This window comes from Lepisosteus oculatus, chromosome 8 (assembly GCF_040954835.1).
Source record: "Lepisosteus oculatus isolate fLepOcu1 chromosome 8, fLepOcu1.hap2, whole genome shotgun sequence".
Lineage (NCBI taxonomy): Eukaryota > Metazoa > Chordata > Actinopteri > Semionotiformes > Lepisosteidae > Lepisosteus > Lepisosteus oculatus.
In genome coordinates, this window is record NC_090703.1 from 4,053,809 (window position 1) to 4,079,046 (window position 25,238).

General features: G+C 38.3%; 4 protein-coding genes across 5 annotated transcripts; 3 read left to right on the forward strand and 1 right to left on the reverse strand.

The window, feature by feature from the left end:
• Window positions 1–876: 876 nt before the first annotated feature.
• ccdc175 (coiled-coil domain containing 175) lies at window positions 877–13,237 on the forward strand. The gene is made up of 19 exons (XM_015350503.2): window positions 877–1,241; window positions 1,558–1,643; window positions 2,585–2,696; window positions 3,269–3,404; window positions 3,657–3,885; window positions 4,265–4,387; window positions 4,826–4,935; window positions 5,202–5,283; window positions 7,475–7,611; window positions 8,001–8,111; window positions 8,291–8,362; window positions 8,515–8,650; window positions 9,704–9,832; window positions 10,095–10,233; window positions 11,015–11,094; window positions 11,241–11,393; window positions 11,703–11,805; window positions 11,974–12,017; window positions 12,110–13,237. Exons 1-19 carry the CDS (start codon window positions 1,175–1,177, stop codon window positions 12,263–12,265), a joined length of 2,205 nt encoding a protein of 734 aa, XP_015205989.2. The 5' UTR covers window positions 877–1,174; the 3' UTR covers window positions 12,266–13,237.
• A 94-nt stretch (window positions 13,238–13,331) lies between these two features.
• On the reverse strand, window positions 13,332–17,160 carry jkamp (jnk1/mapk8 associated membrane protein). Its single transcript, XM_006632145.3, has 7 exons — window positions 17,050–17,160; window positions 16,472–16,548; window positions 16,150–16,304; window positions 15,060–15,266; window positions 14,603–14,784; window positions 14,349–14,425; window positions 13,332–13,969 (listed from the first exon to the last, which is right to left on the reverse strand). The coding sequence occupies exons 1-7, from the start codon at window positions 17,051–17,053 to the stop codon at window positions 13,751–13,753; spliced, it is 921 nt and encodes a 306-aa protein (XP_006632208.2). The 5' UTR covers window positions 17,054–17,160; the 3' UTR covers window positions 13,332–13,750.
• Window positions 17,161–17,255: 95 nt separating this feature from the next.
• Window positions 17,256–20,240, forward strand: LOC102698417 (trans-L-3-hydroxyproline dehydratase). The gene is made up of 5 exons (XM_006632146.3): window positions 17,256–18,106; window positions 18,561–18,730; window positions 18,935–19,057; window positions 19,369–19,506; window positions 19,714–20,240. Exons 1-5 carry the CDS (start codon window positions 17,626–17,628, stop codon window positions 19,837–19,839), a joined length of 1,038 nt encoding a protein of 345 aa, XP_006632209.1. The 5' UTR covers window positions 17,256–17,625; the 3' UTR covers window positions 19,840–20,240.
• An 884-nt stretch (window positions 20,241–21,124) lies between these two features.
• Window positions 21,125–24,911, forward strand: LOC102690475 (G-protein coupled receptor 135). 2 transcript variants are annotated; one of them, XM_015350506.2, is made up of 2 exons: window positions 21,125–23,094; window positions 23,948–24,911. In XM_015350506.2, the coding sequence occupies exons 1-2, from the start codon at window positions 21,893–21,895 to the stop codon at window positions 23,994–23,996; spliced, it is 1,251 nt and encodes a 416-aa protein (XP_015205992.1). In that variant the 5' UTR covers window positions 21,125–21,892; the 3' UTR covers window positions 23,997–24,911. The 2 variants fall into 2 exon arrangements, with proteins under 2 accessions (XP_015205992.1, XP_015205991.1); XM_015350505.2 differs by having other exon boundaries at window positions 21,125–24,911.
• The last annotated feature ends 327 nt before the right edge of the window (window positions 24,912–25,238 follow it).

Here is a 25,238-nt window from a genome sequence, read left to right on the forward strand (position 1 = left end):
ACCCACATAAAACAACTTCACTTTCTGCAGTTAATGTAAAAAAGTTCATATTTATCGTGTCTAAATATGAATCATGCTCAACAAATGAACTTTTTTTTTAAAAAATTACACCGTATAGAAAAAGAACAGTTATAGTACAGGAAGATTACCTGTTGCGGCCTTAAAGATTAATTTTTAAAAATACAGTAGAGGAGCCATGTATGTCTGTCAATATAGGAGTTCACCACCAGTGTGAATATGTAGGTAAATTAAATCTGTTGACTCAAACAGGACGCTAGGAACTGGTGACACCTACTGAAATAAATCGAGTTAGACAGCAACATTTGTAATGCAGGCAGTAGATTTCCAATCGTTTCAAACTCAGTGTCGAATCGCTTTATAAGTTAATATCCCTTTGTCAGGCACGATGGTTTAACAAAGGGTGGGTTCTTGTATGTTTTGTAGTTTGAAACACCGAACAGATAGAAATTACAGACAGCAATATGTTTCATGGTTCTTGAATAACAGACAACAGGGACTATATATTAGTAACCTAAATAAGCACACTGATATTTCACTGAAACGAAACGAATAAACCTTTATTTAAGAAGTAATTCCCTGACTCCTGCTGTCCCAGCTCAATGGTGCTTGGTTGTGGTTGTGAGTGTGTTTTATATCCCTAATTCCACACACCTGGACTGCCAGCGGACCTGAAGAAAGTAAGGTTATGGGGGTTGTGAAGCAATGCGATCGGGGATCGCATGTAGAAGTGTCTTAAGACGGAAGACTGTCATATACACCCTTGGTGCAGCATCCTTTCTACTTTATTTTTATTATTATTATTTGAATTTGTAGTACAACGTTTTACTAATGTTAGAAGAGCGTACATTTGCTTTTCCCTTTCACGTTGACCTGAGTTTTTGAAAAGCACAAGGAAAGCCGCCGAGAGCCGTGTTTCCTTACACTTACTACAACGACCAGTAACGGTTAAACAACTTTTCATAGTTATTTATTCCTCCGATCGCCTGTTTTTTTTTTTGTTACCGCAGCCAGCTGCTCGGGAGCTCCGCTGTGCGCGGTTGCCATGACGACCACGACACTTTCCCCTGCACAGGCCTTAGGAGCGGCGCGGTTGTAGTGTTTAAACTTTTAATATCACGCATCGGCACTTTTCAAAGATTTAAAAATACTCCTAATGAGTTCTTGTTTGGTGCCGGAATTTCCAGCTGTTCTCGTTGCTTTGGAGCATTTAGGCGAAATCGGTGAGTTTCAGTACTTTCTGTCTAGTTTTTTTTTGTTTGTTTGTTGTTTTAAAACCAGTCTTGTATTTTTAAACGACCTGTCATCGCAGTAACCCTTGGTTGAATAATTAAATCGAAAACGTCTGATAGTCGATACCCCGGTCCTATAATTTCATTTGTTTCGTAAGAAGATCAAGAAATGTTCCACGCAGGCATCGAGTTTACTTCATTGACCCACGGAGATGTCTGTGTTAAATTCTGTGTTTTGTTTTGTTTTGTTTTGTTTTTTACTGCAAAGCCACGAAAATAATTTTATATAATTGCTGTGTATTTTCAGAGAAACATCTTAAAAATGAAGGGTTATGTTTTCACCAGGAGGCATGTCATCACCTTAGGGAAATTGCGGGGGCAGTTACTGAATTGGTAAGTTACAGTCAGGAACTACAAATGGTAATTAGCCTATTTTTAACAGCAGTTTTTTAAAGTTAAATCACGGTAGGTGCATAGTCTAAAAATTTAAGTGTCCATTTTTAACCACGTCTTGGTCTTGGCTACAGAATTAACTCCTTCCTATTTAGGGAAGGTGCTGGAATATGATTGATTCCTTCTGTAATGTGATATTTCAGTTTGATTTATTGTTATGTCATGGAATCATTGTGTATCTGTGATTAAGACGGGAGCGATGTATACATTCATGGCTTTATTATTACATATATGTGAGACGGGTGATCAGTAAATAAGAAATAAAATCACTGTAAAACATCCAGTTTCAATTATGCAGTTTAAAATCTGGCCTCAGATATTGATCTGCATATTTTCAGGGTCTTAATGTATCTGCCTTCAGCTCCATTGGGTTGGTCAAGTTGTCTGAATATCAGACTTCAGTCTAAAAAAAAAAAAAAAAGATACTCTTATCCCAGCTTAGCTGAGGAAATCATACCAGAGGAGGCTAGAAAAAGTGTTTCACAGTTATGGCAGAAGCAAGCATGACGGAAGCGAATGGTGAATATCCACTCCGAGGGGATTATAGCCCTCGACTGAACCAGATGGTGAAAGAAAGGCTGGGAAGGAGCCCAGCGCTTTGAGACCCAAAGATGTCAGAACATGTAGGCAAAGTGAGAGTGCCAGAGAGAGTTCTCCATGACATGATTGAGCAGTGCAGAACCAGATATCTCCCGAACAACATCTGCTCCACCTGCCAGAGAGAGTGCAGATCTCGTATTACCAGTCACCTTCAGTCAAGCTGTGTCTCACCTATTTTCTTCCTGTTCTTCGCATGTACACCATGCTATTAAACTGAAACTGCTGTCAGGAAGGGTTTTAGTTTTTTGTAACATTATTTGTTTAAATGTTCTGTTCAATAGGAGACGTCTAGAAGGAGTGCACGTGAATGTCTGGAGGTAGAAACTATTGAAACCAGCAAACTGAGATACAGAGTGTTGCAGCTACCAGATGAGATTATGAGTGAAATTTCAGGTACACAATTAAGTGAGCTAAGCTTGTTCTAACAAAAAAAAATGGTGTCTGACAACACCAAACATTAAATCACCAGGACAATTTGTATTATTAAGGCCTCAATTGCTGTTTACAGAATCAATATATCTATTGGGAGAAATATTAAAAACATTTCCAAACCATCCAAAGCATGATACGCATCAAATGGAACATCTGCATTTGGTGCTAGGTTGTGTTGAAAGGTGTATTCTTGTATGATGTTTGATAACAGAATATGGCAACATAATCGATTTAATTTGAGCTCTGAGTAGAAAAGGAAACCATAGATACAGTAGGATGGTCCAGTGAACTAGTGCACTATGCTTCACTTATTCTGCATTCTGAAGATATTTTTCCTATACATAAGAAGCTTGTTGTTTCTACACTGAGTCTAATTCATGAAAAATACAGTAAATGGTGCAGAATTAATTTCACATTTCACAATACTTACATGTTCCTAGCACATTTTTTCTTCTGCTGTCAGTACTAAGAAACCTCCACTCTTCAGAGACTTTTTTTGTTATGTAGTTTAAATTATTTATTTTATATCTTAGCTTCTGTTGCTGCTGCAAGAGATTCAAATGCAGTTCAATTAAATCAGTTACAGACTGATATGAACAATATTATAAAGGATATGGACTTTATGGAAAAGAAGCAAGAACGTCTCGAAGAACAAAATGCATTATTATTGTAAGTGACTATTATTGTATTTATCTACTTCTTCTGTGTAAGCAGGCTATATATTAGTATTTTAATACTTCAAAGAAATTGAGAACTGAGTTGCATAATGTACCTAAATTAGGATATTTGTGTTGTTTGAAATGATGGGAGTTGTATGCCTTTTTATAAATTATGCCAGGAAAAATGGTTGGTGTGGTTCTGGTTTACTTTTTTTGTCTTGGAGTATTTAATAAAAATCAACAAATAATGAATGTGTTTAAGTCCAGAGAGAGAGCTTGTGCAGAGTCGCCATGAGGATGTTATTGATCAGCTCAACCACCAGCTGTCAGAAAAAGCCCATAAACAGATTCTTCTGAATGAGACCTACAATCAAATACGAGACTTAAAGGAAAATATTGCCAACTTAGCAAATGCCATAGAAGACCTGGAGGAAGATATGATACAGGAGAGGAAGACGTTTGCAGAACACAAAGAAAACCTTCAAAAAGAAGTAAGATATTTCCTTTGTCTTATTTCTCGGGTTAGAATTAGAATCAGTAGTGTGTAAATCTGATTGCACAGGCCAAAATCTGGGGTGTTATCAGTGTGGAGTTTGTATGTACTTCTAGGGTTCACGTGGTTTGTCTTTGGATGCTCTGGTTTCCTTCTGCAGTCCAAAAACTTACTGCGTAGGTGGATTGGCTTCAGGGAAAATTGGCCCTGGTGTGTGTGATGAGACTGGCATCTTATCAGGGGTGCCTGTTGCTTGCCAGGATAGGCTTTGGCTTCCCTGCGACCCTGCATTGGGTAAAGCAATTAGAAACTGGCTGGGTGGATGGATAAACGAAGTGGGATGCAAGCCTCTATGTGACAACAATGTATTGTTTTAGCTTGCAGAAACAGAAAATAATGTACAGCGCCAGAAAGGAGACAATGCAAAGAAAAGAAGACAGGTGGATGTCATCACATCAGAATTACTAGACATGGAGGAAAAGATCTCCGAACATAAGAATGTAAGTTCATACAACAATAGATCATTCTATTAACTTAATTTGTGTTTGTTTACAACTTGAACATCTGTGATGTATATAGGGAAATTGACCTGTGTGCTGTTTCCCTGTTTGAACAGTTAGTTTACACTTAAATTTACTACTGTTTACATTAGCATCTTAAAGAATGAACAAAGGTTAATTCCTGACTGAAAAGTAACAAGAAAGAAGACTGAAAGCACAGTAGATGAAATGTTGTTTTTTTTCTATATGTCACAGTGTGGAAGTAACCTTGTTCCTTTGCAGATCGCATACTGACAAGACTGGAACTTTATCCTAATTAGTATTGTGGTGGTTAATGTCGACATTTTTAACATTAATTAAACTATAATGCTGTGTACAGTAGCAAGTTCTTTATTTATGATGTGCTTAAATACTTTCTTTTGCTTACTTGTTCTACAGTGTATTAAAAAGTTAGAAAAAAGCATTTCCCGGCTGAAAGATTCAGCGCTGCAGCACAAAAAACAGTATGATGAAGAACTGAACAGGGCTAAGGAACTGGTCAGCCAAAAGTAAGGACTTTCATTTGTTTCTTATTTTCTGCATCACTAGCACTCTCAGACTGATAGAGATAATGTCTTTGGATATAAGAGCTCTAAAGGCTAGAATACAGAATTACTGTGTTTTAATATAAAAGCCATATTATGATCAGAGGCATTTGTGGTACAACAGATCACTCTTAAGTTTCGTGTTGTGTATTGAAATGCAGAACTACGTAGATATGATCCCAAAACACAAATGCAAACCATGTTTTCTTTATTTTTATGAATATGAACAGGGTCTGTCTTGCTAAAGAATTAACTGAACTGACTGAAAGATTTCAAAAGGAAGCCCAGTCCCTGCGTGATGACATTTTCAAGGTTAGAAACATTTAGACTTCTCATACATTACATTGCAGTTGTCTACTCAAACACAATAATGAACTAATTGTGTAAAAATTGTATAGTAATGTCTTTTCCTCTTCATATATTGAGCACGATCAAGACATGTATGTCTCTGTTGTTGGAAGCATAAAGTATACAATTAAATGTCTTTGTATCGTTTTGATTGATTATTTGTGCCTGACTGTGATACACTTGCACAACTTTGTAGCAAATGTCCTATATCACTTCATTAGTGAGAAAGATGATGAGGAGATGTAACCTGTTGAATGTTGATCCTGGTGAAAATCTGGAAAGATAAAATAACAGGAAGCAAATTGCCTCAGTTATCAAGAGAATAATGCCTTCATGGGCCATTGGTATGTAAGAGCAACAGCTCAGGAATATTTACTAGCAGGAGAGCCAGTGTGATGGAAATCAGTGAGTGTAGCACAGATTTGCAGAACAATACGATAATATTGTTGTGTACAACAGACCAGCTGATGTGGAGTCTAAGTGTAATGGACTGGACAAGAGTATTTAGTCTGTACAGAACTCCACAGTCTGATTGTTGGTGGCCTGACTGCACAGGACGAAATCGATCAAATTCAGGGATCTCATCTGCTGCTTTCTGCGTGTACACTCACTCATGTTCATCCTCATGATGCTAATGTAACAACAGCTTCCTTGCGAGATGAGATTGTGATAACTTGCACTACATTTGAGCTCCATTTAACATTTGTAGGATGAGCTGGGACAAAGTGTGACATTAAGGGCACAGAGACCAATGAACAGGCAAGCATCCCACACAGTTATATCTGCAAGCTACTGTAGTTCAAAGCAAATGTCACATATAAACATCTTGTACTGCTTCCAACATTGGTCACACATGCTACTGCCCTATGAATTTCACATTAGTACGACTGTTGGTATATCCTGGTAATGACAAATGTTTAATCAACAGTATAAATTTACCTGTCATATCTGATCATTAACACGCACATAAAAGTAATTTTCTGGAGACTGGAGAATGTTAAATACTGTATATGCAGACATTTACTGACAATAAATCAAAAATTAGTTAAATATATAGACGTCACTGAGTAAGCGAAATAAATGATCTACCATAATCCCAGTTTTATTTTACTATAATTGGATTAAATTCTTATTGTTAAAAATTGATAACAAGCTGTTAGTCTTATTTTTGGATTGTTGTTATTATAATTGTGCTTGAAAGTTTTAGCACCATGGAAAATGAACATTTTAAACTTTATATCACTGTACTCGTTTGCTGTGGCCTACTGTAACACCGGCATGGTAAATATTGGATTTTTACAGATAAATACTACAAAAAACTTTATGGTATAAATTTTATGCTGATAAATTAACTCAAATTTAGAAAATAAATGAAGTTTTTTAGGCTAGGAAAAATGCTGATTGCCCACATAGTGTGTGGATAAAATTTAAAAAAGGGCAACCCTTATTCCTTAGATGCCAGATGAAGAAGATTGATTTCCTGCCAAGCAGTGGACTCTCTAGTTTACTCAAATTGATCTTTTAAAATGCTTCATCAAAGGCAATTTGTGCACAGATGACCTTTAAAACTATCAGGTTACTGGTACTCTTCAGAAGTGTTATAGTTCACACAGCAGAGGAACAGGAGGAGGTTAACAACATACAGTACCTTATGAACACATGAAAGTCAGGAACAAAATAGAGAAAAAAGTAAATGTCCTGTTCGATAAAGGGGTAGTTTTTTAAACAAACACATTTGTAAGTCTGCTTGTGAAACAAAGCAGTTCATCACAGTTATAGGCATACTATCCTTTTGTATCATTTATATGAGAGACATGAAGTAAAACCTTTGTTAAAAATGTGTGTACATGCAGAAGGTTGCAGTAGGCTTACATAAATATTTTGGGTTTACTCATGAGTATGCAAGTGAACATTTTTTGTAAGAGCATTTGCTTTAGCAGTGAAAGTTTTATAAAGTTATAAAACAATATTTACTCCCCCCCTTTAAAGCATTCATTAAAGAAAGGAAGATCTACAACATGAATAATTCCTTATGTTTGTTGGATTGGTGGAATTAATCAAACAACATAATTGCAACAAAAGGCAAATGAGCATAACAGAAGGCATTCCTGATGTCTTAGTTTATTCTCCTAATTAAGCATGTTGCTGTTTGCAGATTGATAAGGAAATGGAATACTCTCGAGAGGTGAATGCTAAGCACTTACAAGCACTAACAAGTCTGACTGAGAGCTTTCAGGCAGCAAGAAAAAGAGAGGACTTTTGCATGGCAGTACATCTTAATGTCTCAAAACAGTAAGCTCCATATCCTCTGTATCCCGTCCTACTGCGCAAATACAAAATTCAAATCTTTAATGAATATGATTAACATATGAGTTAATAACTTTTTTATAACCATGAAACACAATGTGCCTCATTACTGTACCATTTGCTATGTGCTAATACATTTAGAATGCTGGTTTCTAATTTGGACAGGTATAAATTGCCTGATACAGCTATATATAAATGAAGACATTTTTTGGAAGAATTTCAGTAGCACATCTTTCTGAATGCAAATTAAAATATAGAATACTAGGACTTCTTTAATGACTATCAATTAATTAAATTGTGATAGATTGGTAAACTAATCTTAATATATCGAAGATAAAATTCTTGCTAAATTTAATACCGATTCTTTTTTTCAGGCTAGAAGATTCGAAACGGAAACTTGAAGAACGAATCGAATCTATTGCAAAGTTTAAAATAGAAATCAGGGAAATGGAAGATGAGATGAAGAAACTCAAGGAGAGCAATGAGTAAGATTCCTATATATTACCTGTAGTTTACAATATAAGTAGGGTTAATATAAGTAGGGTTAACCTGTATTTAACATATCCTAGTTTTAGAAGACACAATACATGAAATGGTTTTATTTTTATAATATCAATGTTTAACTCTTTTCAAAATGTGTTTTTTTTTCTAACTATTTGTATAGAATTAACTCAGAAAGGTGGCACAGAACCTCTGGAGAACTGCAAGAACAGCTTAAGAAAGAAAAACGGAATAGGTAACTAATAAAAACTTTGAAAATGTGTTTTATTTGAGGAAATGGTCCTCCCATTGAAATGATTGCCTTTTATAGACTGTCCAGATTTTTTTCACTACTTAGCAGAAATGGTCTGTTAAAGTAATTTCCCTCATATTTTCTTTTTGCTGTAGGTTACTTTTGCAGGCTGAGAAAGATAACCTAGGAAATAAACTTGCAGAAAAACATAAAGCATACGTAGATGAAGTAAGAGAAATGAATTTGGTAATTGATCTTAACAAGAAGAAATATGCTGAACTAAAAAATGAAGTAAGTTTTGTTTTTCTTTTCTTAGTTATCTTAACTGAAAGCTTAGCTATTTTCACCAGTTTCTGATTTCCATCTTGCATCTTTTACTTTGAATACCCATGGGTTTTTTTCATAACCTCTATCATAACAAAGATAGGAAGGGTTACAAATGAGAGAAGGCTATTCAAACCTTGTAGGTTGTTTCGTTGTTATTAGCAAATATATTCAAGCATCTCATCCAGCTATTTCTGGAAATAAGCCATGGTATTAGTTCCAACAATATGGCTGGGTAGCTTGTTCCAGACGTGCAGAAACTCTCTTGTCAAAAAGTACCTCCTGTTCTCAAAAAGAAATTTCCTCCAGGTGCTGTTAGGTTAATTGGTGTCTGGGAAAATTGTCCCTAGGTGTGAGTGCGTGCATGTCTGTGTTTGTGTGTGTGTCTGCCCTGTGAGGGACTGGCAGCCCATCCAGGGTGAACCCTGCCTTGCGCCCGCTGCTTGGCAAGATAGGCTCCAGCTCCCCACGACCCTGAAGTGGAAAAAGTGGATAGAAAATGGATGAAGGGATATAATTCTGTGTAAATCAATTTAATTACAAGTGTCTACAATAATTATGTGTCGTTATCTTAATGCAGATTCTCGTGGTACTCCATTAATTACATTAATTACATCATCCCAGTTTACCCTGTTTTCTACCCATAACCATAACTACAACGATTTCCTTGAATGCCTATCATTTCATTTCCTATCATCTATATCCAACAGACCAACAGAATTAACAACTTTGACTATTTTAAGACCGAGACTGATGTGATATTTCATTAAATTGTGGTATTGACACAATATTTTTTCATTTGAATTTTTGGAAATAATGGTAGCTCTTTATATTCTGCAGTATATCATATCATAATTCTTTCTAAGGGTAGCTTAATTGCCTCTGAAGATAAGATTACTGTAGGTAGTCTGTATGTGTATAACAAACATTTAATTATGATTTTTTGCGTGGTTTTGAAGGACCTAAAAAGCTGGTTGTTTACATTTGTGTACTGTAAAAGCGTTTTGTGTTTCTCATCAGAAAAAGAGTCTAAAAGGATGTGACTCAGTTGATGAAGAGATCCGATGTCTAAGTGAAACTCTCAGCAAAGCCCAAGAGGCGTACAAAGATATGGAAAAGTCTTTAAATACAGCTGTCCTTCAAATCAGTGTAAGAATGAAATATTCTATGCTGGTGTCAGGAATTGCAGGACCCATTTCACCATTTGTCACATATTTTAAATATGTTAGCTGGAATATTGATATCAATTTAACTGAGGGATAATATAATTCATAATATTCTATGATGTATAGAATTTATAGACCTTTTTCAAATATTTGCAAGATCACCGATTATTTAATGTTAAATATAGCATTACTTTGATCTTTTTTTTTCATCAATATGGATTGTGTCTTTTATTTCCTTCCTAAAGGGAGAAGCTGAGTCTTTAGAGGAAAGCCAACAGAAAAAAAGAGAGCAGTTAAAGATGAGCATTTCTACACTACAGAAAGCTGAAGCCGAGTTTGACACAGAACATCTTAACTACCAGGAGTTAAAGAAACAAACTGCAGGTATTGCAGCCATTGGATTTTCCTGTATATGTTCACTGATTGTTGGCATTGAGAGCTGCTAACCTGTAATCTCTAAGGGTTGGGGGCTCAACATTGTAGTCATTAAAAATCAAAGGTGTTTTCTGCTTGACACTTAATTGGTGATTAGAAATGGAATTGTTTTTCAGCATAATAAATTGGGTGTAAAAAATACATTTGTGTGTATTCAAGAATATTAATAGAAAATCATACAGTATCTTATAACTACAAATAAAAAAATATTTGCTGAGATTTTATTGAACAGACTTAAGTGAATTTATTATTCTGATTGGCATTTGTCATTAACAGTGGTTCAGGGGATGACCAGCACTGGGTTTTCTGTTCAAGTCACCAGCTAGTAATGTGTGGCCACTTAATCAATTCATCTAAATTATTAATCATATTTAATCAGTATCCAGACTCCATAAACTTTATATTTATAAAAAAAATAAAGATGTTAGGACTAATACTGTAGTGTTTAGATGTTTAGATGAACTGCTAAGTTTTTTAGGGATAAGAACATTAAAGGAAAAAGAAGTACCCCATTTTTATTTGTATTCCTTTATGAATGATATTTTGGAGGTACTTTTCTGTAGGATGGGGGTGCCGATGTGATTGATAGTTAGCTAAAGAGAATAAATATGGGAATACCATATGGTGCATATTATTCTCATTATAATTCATCTGGTATTGAAAGAATTAAGTCTTTTTTTAAATCATAAGCTTATTTTTTACCAGGTTATGAACATTTTTTATTTTTTAGAACTAAAAAGTAAAAAGAACATTTTGGAATCCTCAATCCTTGAACTCAGGGAGGACATCAAAATAATTCTGGAACCAAAGGTAACAAATGTAAAGAAATTCCGAATATCACTGTCTTTTGTAATGTTATTTAATATCAAAGTATAAGTAATGCAAGCAAAACGTATTTGTATTACAAATCTATTTTAGAATTTTTGTTAAAATATGATAAAATATCTATGTTACAGGAGGAACTAGAATGTGAAATTGAAACTCTTCGTGCTGCATACATGCAGCATCTTAAAACGCAGACAACAGAAATCTGCAAAACTGAGAGAGTAATTTACGAGACTGGGTTAATGCTTGAACGGGTCAACATGGAAAACAGCAGGTTACATTTGGTAAGCTTAAACATTTTGTACTGGTTTAATTGATTGTAGATGATGTGTATTTGTGTACATATCCAGCACAGCTGCTCTGAACAGATTTTCCAGCATTTCATACACAGCTTTGGAAAACATTTGCAGAGGACATTTAGATAGTTGAGAGTAATGCATTGCTTTTATTTTCTTATTCAGTTTTGTAAAATTTCAAAAAAATGAAAATAACTGGAATTGTGCAATTATCAAACTTCTCTACCTATGTGATTGCTGCTGTGACTTCACTCTTTACCCTTTGAACCTGCCTTGACTGATCCTGATGTTCCTCAGTGCATTGCAGGACTGAAGGAGGACATAAACAATGTCAATAAAGAAGCAGAGAGACACCGTAATGAAACACAGTGGTTAAAAGATGAATTACATAACTTATTCAGTAAGTAAATGTATATTTAAATTGAGCTAAATTAGCTTTAAACATTTTGTGTGTTTGAGATGTTTGACATTGCATGTGTTGCATTGCTTGACTGTTCCAGACTTGAAAACGAAGATATCTGATTGTGACACCCATCATGTAGATTTTAATTCAGTGCTTTTCTTCTAGAGTGTCTCCTGAAGGCTTGGGCTGAAGATACCTCTTTAACTTTGGTAAGCATTATCTCTCTACATACAAAAATGAAAACTTTTAAAGCTCTAAACCATATTCCCTAAAACCATTCTCCCATTTTTCTCTTCCCCAGGAGTATTCAGAGCATGACCAAGGCATCCTTGATGGCATGCAGGAGCTTGTGAGGAAAATACAACAAAGAGAACAAAAGATTGGAGGCATTGGTGTAAAACTTAAGGACCAACTTGATGGGATTACCTCCCTTTTAAAGAATGCAAAGCGAACGTAAAGGAAACAACTTGTTCTCATTAATACATGATTGTGAAGATGTTTCTATTTGAATTTAAGTCTTTTACTAGTAATATTTGTGCAATGTGATAAACTATTATTAAATCAGTACTCCATTATATAACTATTGAAGAGTGGAAATTTGCAACAACATGATAATCTGATAAGGGTACAGGATGATGTTATAATGTGAGAACATTACTTTACTGTATGTAAAATACATCAGTTCCTTATAAACCCATTAGAAGCACTCTGGTTTATTAGGTCTAATCACTAATACCAGAGATTCTGATACATTTCTGTGTTAATTAAAATAACTCTTATTCTCCAAATCTGTAAAGACAAAATATTTCCATGGCTCTTTTAAAATCAGTTCCATTTGTACCCGTATATGGTACTTGCACCAGTTTGCCTGCCCCACAAATAGTCAGACATGGATAAATTACAAATATTAAATGCACATTTTGCTCCAGTTTCCTCCCACAGTCCAAAGGCATGCTGGTAGGTTAATTGGCTTCTGTAGGGTGTACTGTGCCTTATTCCCTTTGCTTGCCAGATTAGGCTCCAGTACTCCTGAGAGCCTGTATTGAAAAAGCTGTTAGAAACGGAGGGACAGACATGCATATCTATTTTAAATAAGCTTCTCTTATTCAAAAACTGTAATGGCCAAAATAAATACTGTTATACAGTATGTGAATACTGAATGTTGGCAAACCCCAAAAAATAAAATGTAAAAATTCAGATTCACTGATTGCAAAGGTATTCAGTCAAGCCAGGACTTTTGAGTCGGACAGTCAAAGACATTCACAGTAGTTCAAAATACATGCCATTCTTGATGATAATCAAGGATTTTGTAAATGTTTTCAAAAATGTTCTCCTGATATATCCTACCAACCACTTTATCTACATGTTTTGGCAAATGTGTTTACTTTGTAGATACAGCTGGGCCATTTACTGAAGTTATAATGAAGACTTCTTCAATAGTACAACAGCAGTTCAAACCAGTATTTAAACTGACAACATTCTAGATATGAGCCTACATCTATAACCACTGCTTGACACTAGTCTTCTTCACGTATTACTTTATTGCACCACACACATAAAAACAGAATGCAAAACAATATAACTACATCACTGACTTTGATCGCACTAGGACTATCAACTCGATATAAGACCGTTCAGATAGGAGTCCATGGCTTCCCAAAGATATTTACATGGACCGCAATTAAGTATAATACAGCCTAAGGTAGATAACTGCAAATTTACTTCCCTAAACATGCATTCATATACTGTACATATCATAGAATCTGAACATACAATATTCTGCATGATTTTTTACATTATAAGCAGATTTGCATTATACAAATATATACATGACTTGAAAAGAACAGAAGTCTCCAAAATGTATGCATTACTTGCATTAGGGAGAAAGGTAAACAAAGAAATCCTGGTTTGGAGTAGCACATTTATGATTTGTTCATGTTGATTAATGTCCATTCCCTCCTTCAGACAAGATCCTATTGGGTTCTGTATACTTAGCAGTTAGAATATAAAAGAGAGCAGGTCCAGGCACTAAAGCTAAGAGAGGGAGATCTTGTTCCAGTTTGTCTAGCCTCGATATAGAGATGATTCCATATGCGTGGAGCAACCAGTGACTGAAAAGAACAACAAGTCTCTTCTTCTTGGCAATTAGATTCTTGAAAGACTGCATGTATCAGAAACAGAAAGAAACATTGAAAAATTAAGGCCACACTGAAGAAGAAAAAAAATCACTCTTAATTTGGTTATGGGAATTGAGAACTAAATGCTGGTAGGCAAATCTGGTTTAACTTCTTACAGCAGACATATTCAGAAATAAACAGTTATAAATCCTCCCTGTCCATAAATTATTATTTACGTGCTGTAACATTTAATTTTTCTACAACTATTTTTGCATCAAGAGAAAAAAAAACTTAAAATTGGCTACTTAAAATCAAGTGTGAGTCAAAAAAACATTAAAAAAATAGAATAGATTAAATAAAATAATTTAAATTAGCATTAATTTGATTTGGGGAAGAAATATTCTTATAACAAGGCGTCCTTACCTGAATTTCCGAGGCTGACATATAAACTGCCAGGGTAACCAAGGACAAAACCAAGATAATGTATGGAAATGCGTAATCTAAAAATATCGAAGGCAAAAACAATGCATTATTTGTTTTACCCATAATTACATTTGTTATAATTATGCTGTCATATATATCATATTGCATTACAGAAATGTATGAAATATATTGTACAATGCATATTAAATAAATATGTAATTATATATGATTGAATACAAATAAAAAATACTTACAAAGAAGGCCTCCACCTACAGCCTGTAGTACTGTCAGAATTGGGAAGAAGTATAATGCAGCATAAATGCTTTTAAAGCGGTCTGATTTTCCTAAACCACAGGCTATCTTCTTAACCAGAAGAGGTCTTAGCAGCATCATGAACATCAAGCAGAAAGCATAGTATATGAACACTATTGTATACCTGCAATAAACAGAACAAGTGACAGGTTTCACATACAGTGATATAAAGCACAGGTTTATGCTTTAAATGAAATGATTGAAATACCATTTGTGATGTAGTCACATACAGAACATCTAAATAAAAAAGTAACATCTGTACATAACATCAACAATTCACGGAATAACCACATTAATAAATATGGAAAGGCAATACACCTATTGTGTTTTAATGTTTTAGAAACAATCACAGCATGCTGTAAAATGTGAATTTATCCCCCCAAAAAACTGTGTACTTACAAAGGAAAAACCGCTTCCTGGGTACAATGAAGTGTATTGACATAATCAGGACTTGGGTTGTAGAGCATTGTGTACCAGTCGGAAAGCATTTTAACCTTGCAGGACCTGATAGAAAGCTGTCCAACTGGATCATTTACTATGAGTGTGACGACTGCAGCAGCACTGCATTCAAACAATGCAGTGATGTGTTGAAAAAGGGCACTGGAGCTACAACACAATAAAGCACAAGTCAATTATACAATTCAGGTCATGCATATTATGAGGCCATGTTGTATGTTTGCATGATTTTTTAGTTTTGTAGTTAGGAAACAAGATATCCAAAAATAATTGTTTTAATATTCCTTTTAAAAGGTGTAAATGCAAGTATTCAAAACACCGAAAGGCACACTGACTCAATTGACATCTTCACAATCAACAGTGACACAAAAGCAACAATGGGTATTGGGAAAGGCTGAAAAAAGGCACCTTTTACAAGAGATGGAGGAGGTGTGACAACCTTCAAGTCACATTGCCAAAGAGTTGTCCTGAGATCAATCAAGAAATGACACCTGAAGAAGGCTCCAGAGCCAAAACATTGTGTCTCTTCTCTTTCCAGCAGGGAATAAACCTTTACCTGTCCCTGTGCAGCCTACACATGCTGACGCAGCTCCCTACTTGAACTACTAGTAAGGAGAGTCAGATGGCCTGCTGTCATTTGTAACTTTCCTTCTGCTCTTTAATTCAAAGAAAAAAAAACTTGTAGTTTTTCATTGAGCCAATTAAAGTTCCAAACCAATGTGTACATTTGCTACAAGAGTGAAGCTGATGTGAGAAAGGTTACAAACGAGAGGAGCTTCTTAGCGGATAGTCCACAGCTCATGAAGCCAAGGATCTCACCCAGGTACTGTACACCCCGTAGGGTAATCTATTACCCATTGTATCACCTTTTAGGTAGAGAAGTGCCTCCTGGTCTTGTTCTTAAAAGCACTTCTATAGCATTTCCACTGGTGTGCTCTGGTTTGTAATTCGCTGCTCATTCTGAAGACGTCCACTGGATCGACTCTGACAGGCCCCGAAGGAGAAGAGTGCCCGGGGGCTCAGTCAGCCTCACCTTTTCTTCCCAGAATACCACTCGATGAAGAACCAGTGAAGCACCAGAGGGAGCATAGCCATGAAGCCGAGATACAGCCAGTCATACAGCTCCGGAGACTCCACACACCTCTGGCAAATACTCTGCTCGTTGGTCCGTTCGCCCCGCGGACAAACCTTTGAGTAGTACAAAGAAAAACATCTTAATCGGGTTGAGTTACTAGAAGACAAAGTGACATCACGTGTACTTGAATGTATTCGTCCATACTGTTAACTCTTTAACATGTGCATTTAAAGATTCACAAATGTTCTTTAAGGATGCGCTGGAAATTGTTTTTACTCACCCCACATTCCCCTAGAGAGCCGTTGAGAGAGCTTTTCCCACAGTATAACCCCGGGCAGGTGGAACTCATCTCCACGGCTGGAAGCGAAGCAAACGAAACGAGTTTCTTAACGACTACCAAGCAACGATACTTTTCATTTATCCAAACTAACCGCATATGTACATCTGCACTTAAGATGACGACTCATCTTAAATAGTAAAAAGTAAATAGTAGTTGCTTAGTCACTCACAATCACTTGAAATAATAAATGAAGTTCGATTACCGTCATTTGACGTTTATAAGGTTACTGCGAGCACTTAAAATATCTGCGTATTATAAAATAGAACAAGAAATCAATGGTGAGGATCAAAAATAGAAGTGAGATGTTAGGCAGCTATTTTTTTTTTAAATCACTGACACTTCACCTAATTAAAGTAAAAGGCACTACAACCGCACAGAAAATGCAGATCAATTCTTGCTTCCAGCACAGGACAATCAGGCTCGGCATAAAATTCTAATAAACACAGAGGCTTAGTGACAGCGACCATGACATCTGCAGCTAATGAAAGAAAAAAATAAAATCCGGCAGAAGCGCTTACCCATAATAATGATCTAAAAAATGCCCTGACCTAACGAGACCAAAACATCACACTGCTCCACCTTTTCCACAACACAGCCTTCAGCGCTAAAAACCGGAAGTGACGAAACCTACTGCGACAGGAACGCGCACCTTCGGGCTTATTCAGCGAAGAGCAAGTGGCGTAAGGATTGAAGAATACGGATTTTGCGCAGCTGGGTGACAAACGGGGCTCTTTCCGTACGGGGGCTGAAAGGGGACAATTCTCATCACAAATATATTCTGTTTGCTCCGCTTTGCCGTTTTTTTCTTTAGTTTTGGACTTGAACAAGAAACGGCGAATTTAGCTAGCGTTACCTGAAGCTTATTCAGTGTGGGGGGTGAAACGACGACGACTAATGCTTAACGCGCCTTTTTGTTTCCAGTCATAAGAACTGAGGAATTCAACCAGACGTCGGAACAGCTGAGGGAGGTGTACTTTAAAAAGAAAATCCAACTGGACTTCAGAAAGTAGACCACTTCTACTACGGTGTCAAGAACCGTCGTTGTAATAGGGTGCTGACGTGGCATTGCACCGCTACCGTGAAAGTTTGCAGACATGGATGGAGTGAAGATCCCCCCACACGACGGGCCGATTCTGTCGGTGGTCGACATGCACACTGGCGGGGAGCCCTTACGGGTGATTGTGAGCGGTTATCCGGAGGTCAAGGGAGAAAGTGTCTTGGCGAAGAGGCGCTACGTGAGAGAGAACCTGGACCATTTGAGACGGGTGTTGATGTTTGAGCCCAGGGGCCACTACGACATGTATGGCGCACTGGTCGTGCAAAGTGAGCTGAGCGACGCTCACCTGGGCGTGCTCTTCATGCACAATGAGGGATACAGCACCATGTGCGGCCATGCCGTTATTGCGCTGGGCAGGTTTGCGGTGGACTATGGCCTCATAGAAGCGCCACAGTCGCCAGAGACTCAGGTGAACATTCACTGCCCCTGCGGCCTGGTGAAAGCTTTTGTGGAGTATTGCAATGGGCGAGCAGGGAAAGTCAGATTCCACAGCGTGCCGGCATTTGCTTTTGCAATAGGTAGGATGTTGTTCAAGGTAGTTGTGCCCTACACTTGGTGGGGAAAATAAAAAAAAACTGACATCACGTGTACTTGAATTTTTGAAGGGAAATTTGTGCTTTGAAAGTCTGATGCAGCAGAATTCACAGCACACTTTGGAATGCGTCAAGTTTGATGCTAACGTCTAACTGTAGCTTGCCAAAACCCCTGATAAAGTGCAAAGACATTTACCAGCAAATAAGCTGGGCCCTACACACACGCACACAACAGGCAAAGTAAATTAAAAGTAGTGTTTGGATCACTGTAAAAAGAGGGCCCAGTCTTTACTTTTTTAGTGCAGATTAATACATAAATAAATGAATATATAGGCAGAAAATGCCAATGGAGTGGTATTTACAGAATTCTGTTGAAAGTCTTAAAGTATCACTGTTGTTTTCAAAGTACTAAACACTTTTTTTCCCCCCAATGTGTTAGATGTTGCTGTTTCTGTGCCTGGATATGGGGAAGTCCTTGTGGATATAGGATATGGGGGAGCATTTTATGCAATTGTCAGTGCGGAGACGTTTGGGGTGGATGTCAAGACCTCCAGAACCAGGGATCTCGTGGACATAGCGACTGCAGTATCGAATGCTGTTAAATCTCAGGTACCAGAACACTTGGCCCAAATGGGCTTGACCGCTGTTTAAACACAAAAAGAAGGACAACATCACACACAAGACTGAACAAAACGGCATGACATAGCTAGTCTGAAAAACTGCATTATCAACAAAACAGCATGACATAACTAGACTGAAAAACTGCATTGTCAAGCTAAAATTAGCATGTCTGTTCCTTGGCTCCATCTGTAGGTCGAACTTCATCATCCTACAAGTCCTGACTTGGCTTTTCTCTATGGTACAATCCTCACTGATGGCAAGGACACCTTTTCACAAGAACCTACGGCTAATGTGTGTGTGTTTGCGGATGCGCAGGTACGATATAAATTGGATTTCTTTAAAATACACAGATTTCACACTGTACAGCAAATCAGAGTGAGAGAGAGGGTGATAACCGTAAGCAAGGGGAACCAAGGAGTTCATTGTAATTCTTATTAACCCAGCCCAAATTGTAATGAGGGCTGTGAACGGTCTTTCACCCACTGTTAGTCTCTTATCTAGCGTTTCCTATGGTGTTTGCAAAGCAGAAGATTAAGTCAACATATCATAGAAAAAACTAAGCTGTATTCTTTTTCATATTTTTGGTAGTGCTGTATAATATTTTGCATTGCATTGTTGTTTTATAGGTGGACCGGAGCCCTACAGGTTCAGGAGTGACAGCTCGTATTGCCCTGCAGTATTACAAAGGACTTATTCAGCTGAACGAGACCAGGACATTCCAAAGTGGTGCCACTGGTTCCCTGTTCACTGGCAGAGCAGTGGAGGTAACAACGGGACCTTCCCTCTTTAAACATAGGCGATGAAATGAACTTTGTTTTTTCCAAATGTTTACAAGGCTTTAAATGTACAGCTGTCATGATATCACTGTGCGGTAGATACTTAGAATTGAATGTCAGGCCATAAGGCTTCATAGTCATCCAGGGATGTATGAAAAATAATGTCTGATACTTTATTCTTTTTTGTCCCGTTAGGAAACGAAATGTGGCGACTTCAAGGCCGTTGTGGTGGAAGTTGCAGGACATGCACATTACACTGGGATTGCAAGCTTTGTACTTGAAAATGACGACAGTTTGAAAGATGGCTTTCTTTTGAAATAACATTATATTATGCACAGTACCTTATACTGTATGTAAAATTTTCCCTTAAAAGTGTAGTACACCAAAAAACGGCTAATGCAATAATGTTTGAAAACATGAGCGAACAATCCCCCTTGACTTATATTTGGCATTGTACTTGAGGTGTGGAGACCACTGCATTATAAGTGTCTGACAGAATCAAAGTGCACAGAGGGCCTGTTAATCTTGTTTCTGCATGCTGTTCAGGTCAGGCTTCGAGTGTGTTTCTAAAAGAAATGAAAAATGTGCTGCATTTCTGTAATTCTGAAGTCTTGGAATGTATTCATTTGCAATTATTTGTAGGAACTTAAACGATATCAATTTCTTGCACTTGTTTAGAACTTTGCATCCCAAAGTGTGCTTAATAAACAGGAGGGAACCCACGGACTCTACCATTGGAATCCAGCCCCAGCCAGACTAAAGTGTGGCAGCCATTCTGCACCAGTTACCCCATTTCAGCAAGTCTGGTGGAGGAGTCCGAAATGACTTTACCATCTGAATTAAAGGGAAACTTCAGAAAAGGAAAAGCCCTTACTCGAATTTAGCCAGGACACCAGGCTGACACTGCTAGTCTTGCAAACAGTGCCATGGGCCCCTTAATGACCACATCGTTATTTGGCTAAACGTATCAAATCTACAATATCGGTGGAATAATGTTTGTGATCATGGAGGTTATTCATTATAGAAGTAAATATGAAACAGTATTTCTATAAATCATTTATAAGGTATTTAGAATACTTGCTTTGAGTGAACATTTATACTGCTTGTCTCCAAAATGATCTTGTAGTACCTAAGACAAAGATTAATGATTGATATAGTGTGCACTCAAACCCAGTCATTTTAACAGTGTTATCAAAGTTATTGTTTTGTATTAATTGGAATATGATTCTGACTAAACCCTTGTTGGTTGAAGCACTGCAAGGTCTTGTTCTATTTTTAATTCTAATTTAGGTAAATCTTAATTTTCTATGATTATAGTATAATACATTTGTAAGAAAGATGTTTACAGTCATGATAGAATGACCTTTAACAACAAGACTAATGACTGTCCTGTGTTTAAAGTCGATCAAACCTGGTGGGCACTTCACCCAGTAATGTCATTCTTTTGTTCAGTTATAGATTTCTTTTAATGAGATGACAGGAAGGATGTTTCTAATAAAATGTACCATGACACGTGAACCAAAATGGTCTATTCAGATAATTCAGCCTTTTCAAATCTGATTTTCAATGCATGACTTTTTTTTTTAGGAGGAACACACGGTGTGCTCAGATCACCTAAGCAAAAGGAACGCTTTTCTTTGATGCATGATGTAATTTTTCTTTACATGGCATTTATCAAGCAACCCCATTTTCCTGACTACGTTGTTAAATCTAATTAGCTGGCCAACTGTCTTTATCTGATGTCTCGTTTCTTGTTCACAGAAACACTGCTTGCTAAGCGGAAATAAAATACAAAAGGGGTATACAACCCATAGCTGACCAGAAGGATAATTTGTCTGCGGCTTCTCCTCTACCCAGTTGTTAAATTGTCGTTTTTCGTCTCATTATAGTCGCTGAACTCCCTCCCACCCAGCACATTTGCGTGAAAAGACTAACGTAACCTGCCTAAAATCGACCCTTCTTTATTGCAAAGTGCGTAATACCCGGAGCAGAAGCCCATCACCGCTGCCTTGGTAACGGCACTAAACGTCACGGAGTCGATCAGAGCCTCCAACATGTGTACGCAGGCGGAGACTAGCGAAGGAGAAAGGGGGTCTGGGAGTGACTGAGGTGGCAATTAAAAACATTCAGAGCAAAGATCAGCCCCTGCGATTGTCATGAACAACCATGGGAAAAAATGCATCTTATTCCGACTGTCGGGGGATCCTGCAATGAGCTAAGTACTGTCTTTTACACTTTGAGGTCTACGACACGAGAAAGGTCTCTGTAAAGGATATACGCCGTTTGCTTTGCTGTGTTTCATTAAACGCTGATCTAAAATATTCCAAAGTGATGAATCCTCTTCCATTTCGTGGATGCCCCCCAGTCGAGTCCGATGGATTTGTCCGCGAACATTGCTTTGCTCGGCACCAGCAACACCTCAGCTGCCGAAAACACGTCGAGGACAAATCCTGCGCTAGAAATCTTCACCCTGACCCCCGCCCTGAGCTCCCTGGTCACCCAGCTCGACACTGGAAACCAGACGGGGGCCGGAGGCGACCAGGACCGACGCTATTCCCCCGGAAAAGGCATCGAGACAAACTCTCTCCTTCATGGCATCGCCGTGGCCGCCCAAGCCCTCGTCCTCCTTGTGATTTTTCTGCTCTCAAGCTTAGGAAACGCAGCCGTCGTCATTGTCATCATCAAGCACAGGCAGCTGAGGACTGTAACTAATGCGTTCATCATGTCCCTTTCGCTGTCCGACTTCCTCACTGCTATCCTCTGTTTACCATTTTCCTTCATCATGCTCTTCAGCAGGGATGGCATGTGGATATTTGGGGACTGCTTCTGTATAGCTAACGGCTTCTTCAACACCTGCTTCGGCATCATTTCCACCCTCACGATGACCCTCATTTCCTTCGACCGGTATTACGCCATAGTGAGGCAACCTCAAGAAAAAATAGGGCGGAAGAAGGCCATCCAGCTGCTGGTGGCCGTCTGGCTGACGGCGGTGTTTTTTGCCTTCCCGTGGTACTTGGTCGCACGGACAGCCGGGGACATGGTGGTTCACAAGAGGGGGTTTTACCACTGCATGTACGTCTTCCATTCTGGCACCTCCAGAATGGGCACAGCGTACAGCATAGCTTTAATCCTGGTCTGTTACCTCCTGCCCTTCGCCCTCATGTGCTTCTGCCACTACAACATCTGCAAGACCGTGAGGCTGTCGGAAATCAGGGTGCGGCCGGTGACCACATACGCGCACCTGCTGCGCTTTTACAGCGAGATGCGGACAGCCACGACCGTCCTGATCATGATTGTGTTCATCATCTTCTGCTGGGGGCCTTACTGTGTCATGGGCATCATCACCGCCGTTGGGGACTACTCCTTCAATCCAGTGATGGATACTGTAGCCATATGGATGGCTTGGGCGAACGGAGCCATCAACCCTCTGATCTACGCGATAAGGAACCCCAACATATCGATGCTCCTGGGGCGCAACAGGGAGGAAGGGTACAGGACTAGAAATATCGCCGCCTACCTGTCCACGCAGGGCCAGGGCAGGGAAGCCCGGAGCCGCGCCGACAGGATCAGGGACCGGTATGTGAACAGGCACGGAGCTGGCAGCAGGTTGTCTTCCTCCAGCCCAGGAACCGGCGGCGAGCTGGCCGTGTGGGCGTGCAAAAACCCGGCGGTACTGTTCTGCCGGGACGGGCATCCGGACACTGTGTCCGAACCTGCAGCGCCCAAATCTGAAACTGCAGATACGAGCCTTTGAATAACCTTTGCCATAAATCCTGGCTGCAGCCAATTTGGCATTGCGGTCTGTGGGTGCATTTCTAAACAAATTATTATTATTATTATTATTATTATTGAGCCCTAGCGTGGTACCCAATTCACTGGAAGGGCTTTAGTAAATTGTAAATATTTGGAAACTGTGCCAAAAAAAAAACGCATTCCAAAATAATGTTCTTAATTAACTGCGCAGCCATTAACGCTGAAGGTGGTCAGCGGTTTAAACTTCATTGCCTTTTAAAGTGCCAATATGCAGTAGCTTACACTGTGAATAATGAAAAGAGACCTGTCCGGAAAAGGGTTCTTTATCGTTACTGTACTATTGTATTAATCATGTCACCCCCCAACTTTTCCATTTACATCGTTAATCATTTCAATGACATTCTCGCAGGTTTTTGGTTTTCAAAACCCTGTGTTAGGCAAACCGTTATTATTTCACATTATAATTGAAAATGATCCGGGCTATGCCACATGTGGTGCATCCCTTGTTACGCGCGAAGCACACATTATTATGTGTGCAACAGTTTACGCCTGAACGATCCTAACCTTGCCTCTGTGAAGAGCCCGTTACAGTATTCCTTTACTGTTGTGATGTACTGTATAGATAAGTCATTATGTTGAAATCAACCGAGATCTTTATTTCTGTTTTACCAAGAAGTTGTGAGCACCTCGGACAGCTCTGGCGTACCGAAGTCCAGGTACTGTGAATGCCAAGCGATCAACAGTCGGTTTACCTTGGTAGAAAGTAAACATGCCCTGTAAGTATCCCGAAGGGAACGGATTTGCTCGTCGACCTGATCTAATGCGAGAGACCGCTGCCGAGACCAAGGTCTTCCCCTTATCGACTAAAGTAGTACACGGTGCTGGCTGATGACTGGGCTTCATCCCACACTCCTGGTTGGCCGCAACAGTTTCGTTCTGAGATTCTCTTTCGCCTCTCATAGATTTATTCTGTCAGTTTTTAAATGGGTGTTTGTGAATATAAATCCACATAGCATGGATAGGCATATATTGCGCATATTTCTTATTGTTCCTTTGTGTCAGTGTCCGGGGCATGGCTGCCAAGAGTCTGGGGTGCCAATCAAACTGGTTCTTGTTTTAGTTGATAATTGTCACAATCTGTAGCGCAAAAGCCCACGTTTAGCCTCCAGCTAGACAATGGTACATTGTGACAAGATTTAATTTGCTTACACTTCATGTTGTGATTTGTACATAAGGAAGTTACTTCCTGAATTTGTATGGTTCTTGATGTCATTGCTACAGTGCATATTTCCCACAAAATGCAGTATTTTATTTGTTCTTATTGTTATGCCACTACACGTTACTGAACAAAAGCACAATGTCACGTTATACACCATTCCCACATAATAAATTTGTTCTAGTAAATTATTATTAGTTGCTAGAGGTTTATTGGCCAAAAGCCTTAAAACACCTTTTAAAACAAGAAAAGATCAATTTCCCTACCTGTTTTGCTGCAATCGAAGATTACCACTCCACTGCTTGTTTTTTCAGTATGTAAATGTCAGATTTCCAGTTTGTTATTGTTATTGTGTACTGATATGTAAAACTACAGTATTTTGCAACTAAAACCTGAAATAAATTAAAGTCTTTTATGCATCGAACATGACACTGCACAACTCTTTTGTTTTGTTCAATACAAGAGGGTGATGTTTTCAGCAAGACATGCAAAACATCAAATAAGGGCAAAGTGAAAAGGTGAATTGAAACATTAAACTGGCATAAGATTGATTAAACCCTAACCCTGCCTCATTTCCAATTGTTACCAACAGGTGAAACACTTTTGTGCAAATACATTGGTCTCTGAAAGTTCATTTCCTTTCAAATACACCGAGGTAAATATATTAAAAAAGAATTCCCCCTAGAAACCCACTGTGATAATGTGGCATTTTTTAAAAATTGCTACGTGGTAATTAAGAGATTAAACACTC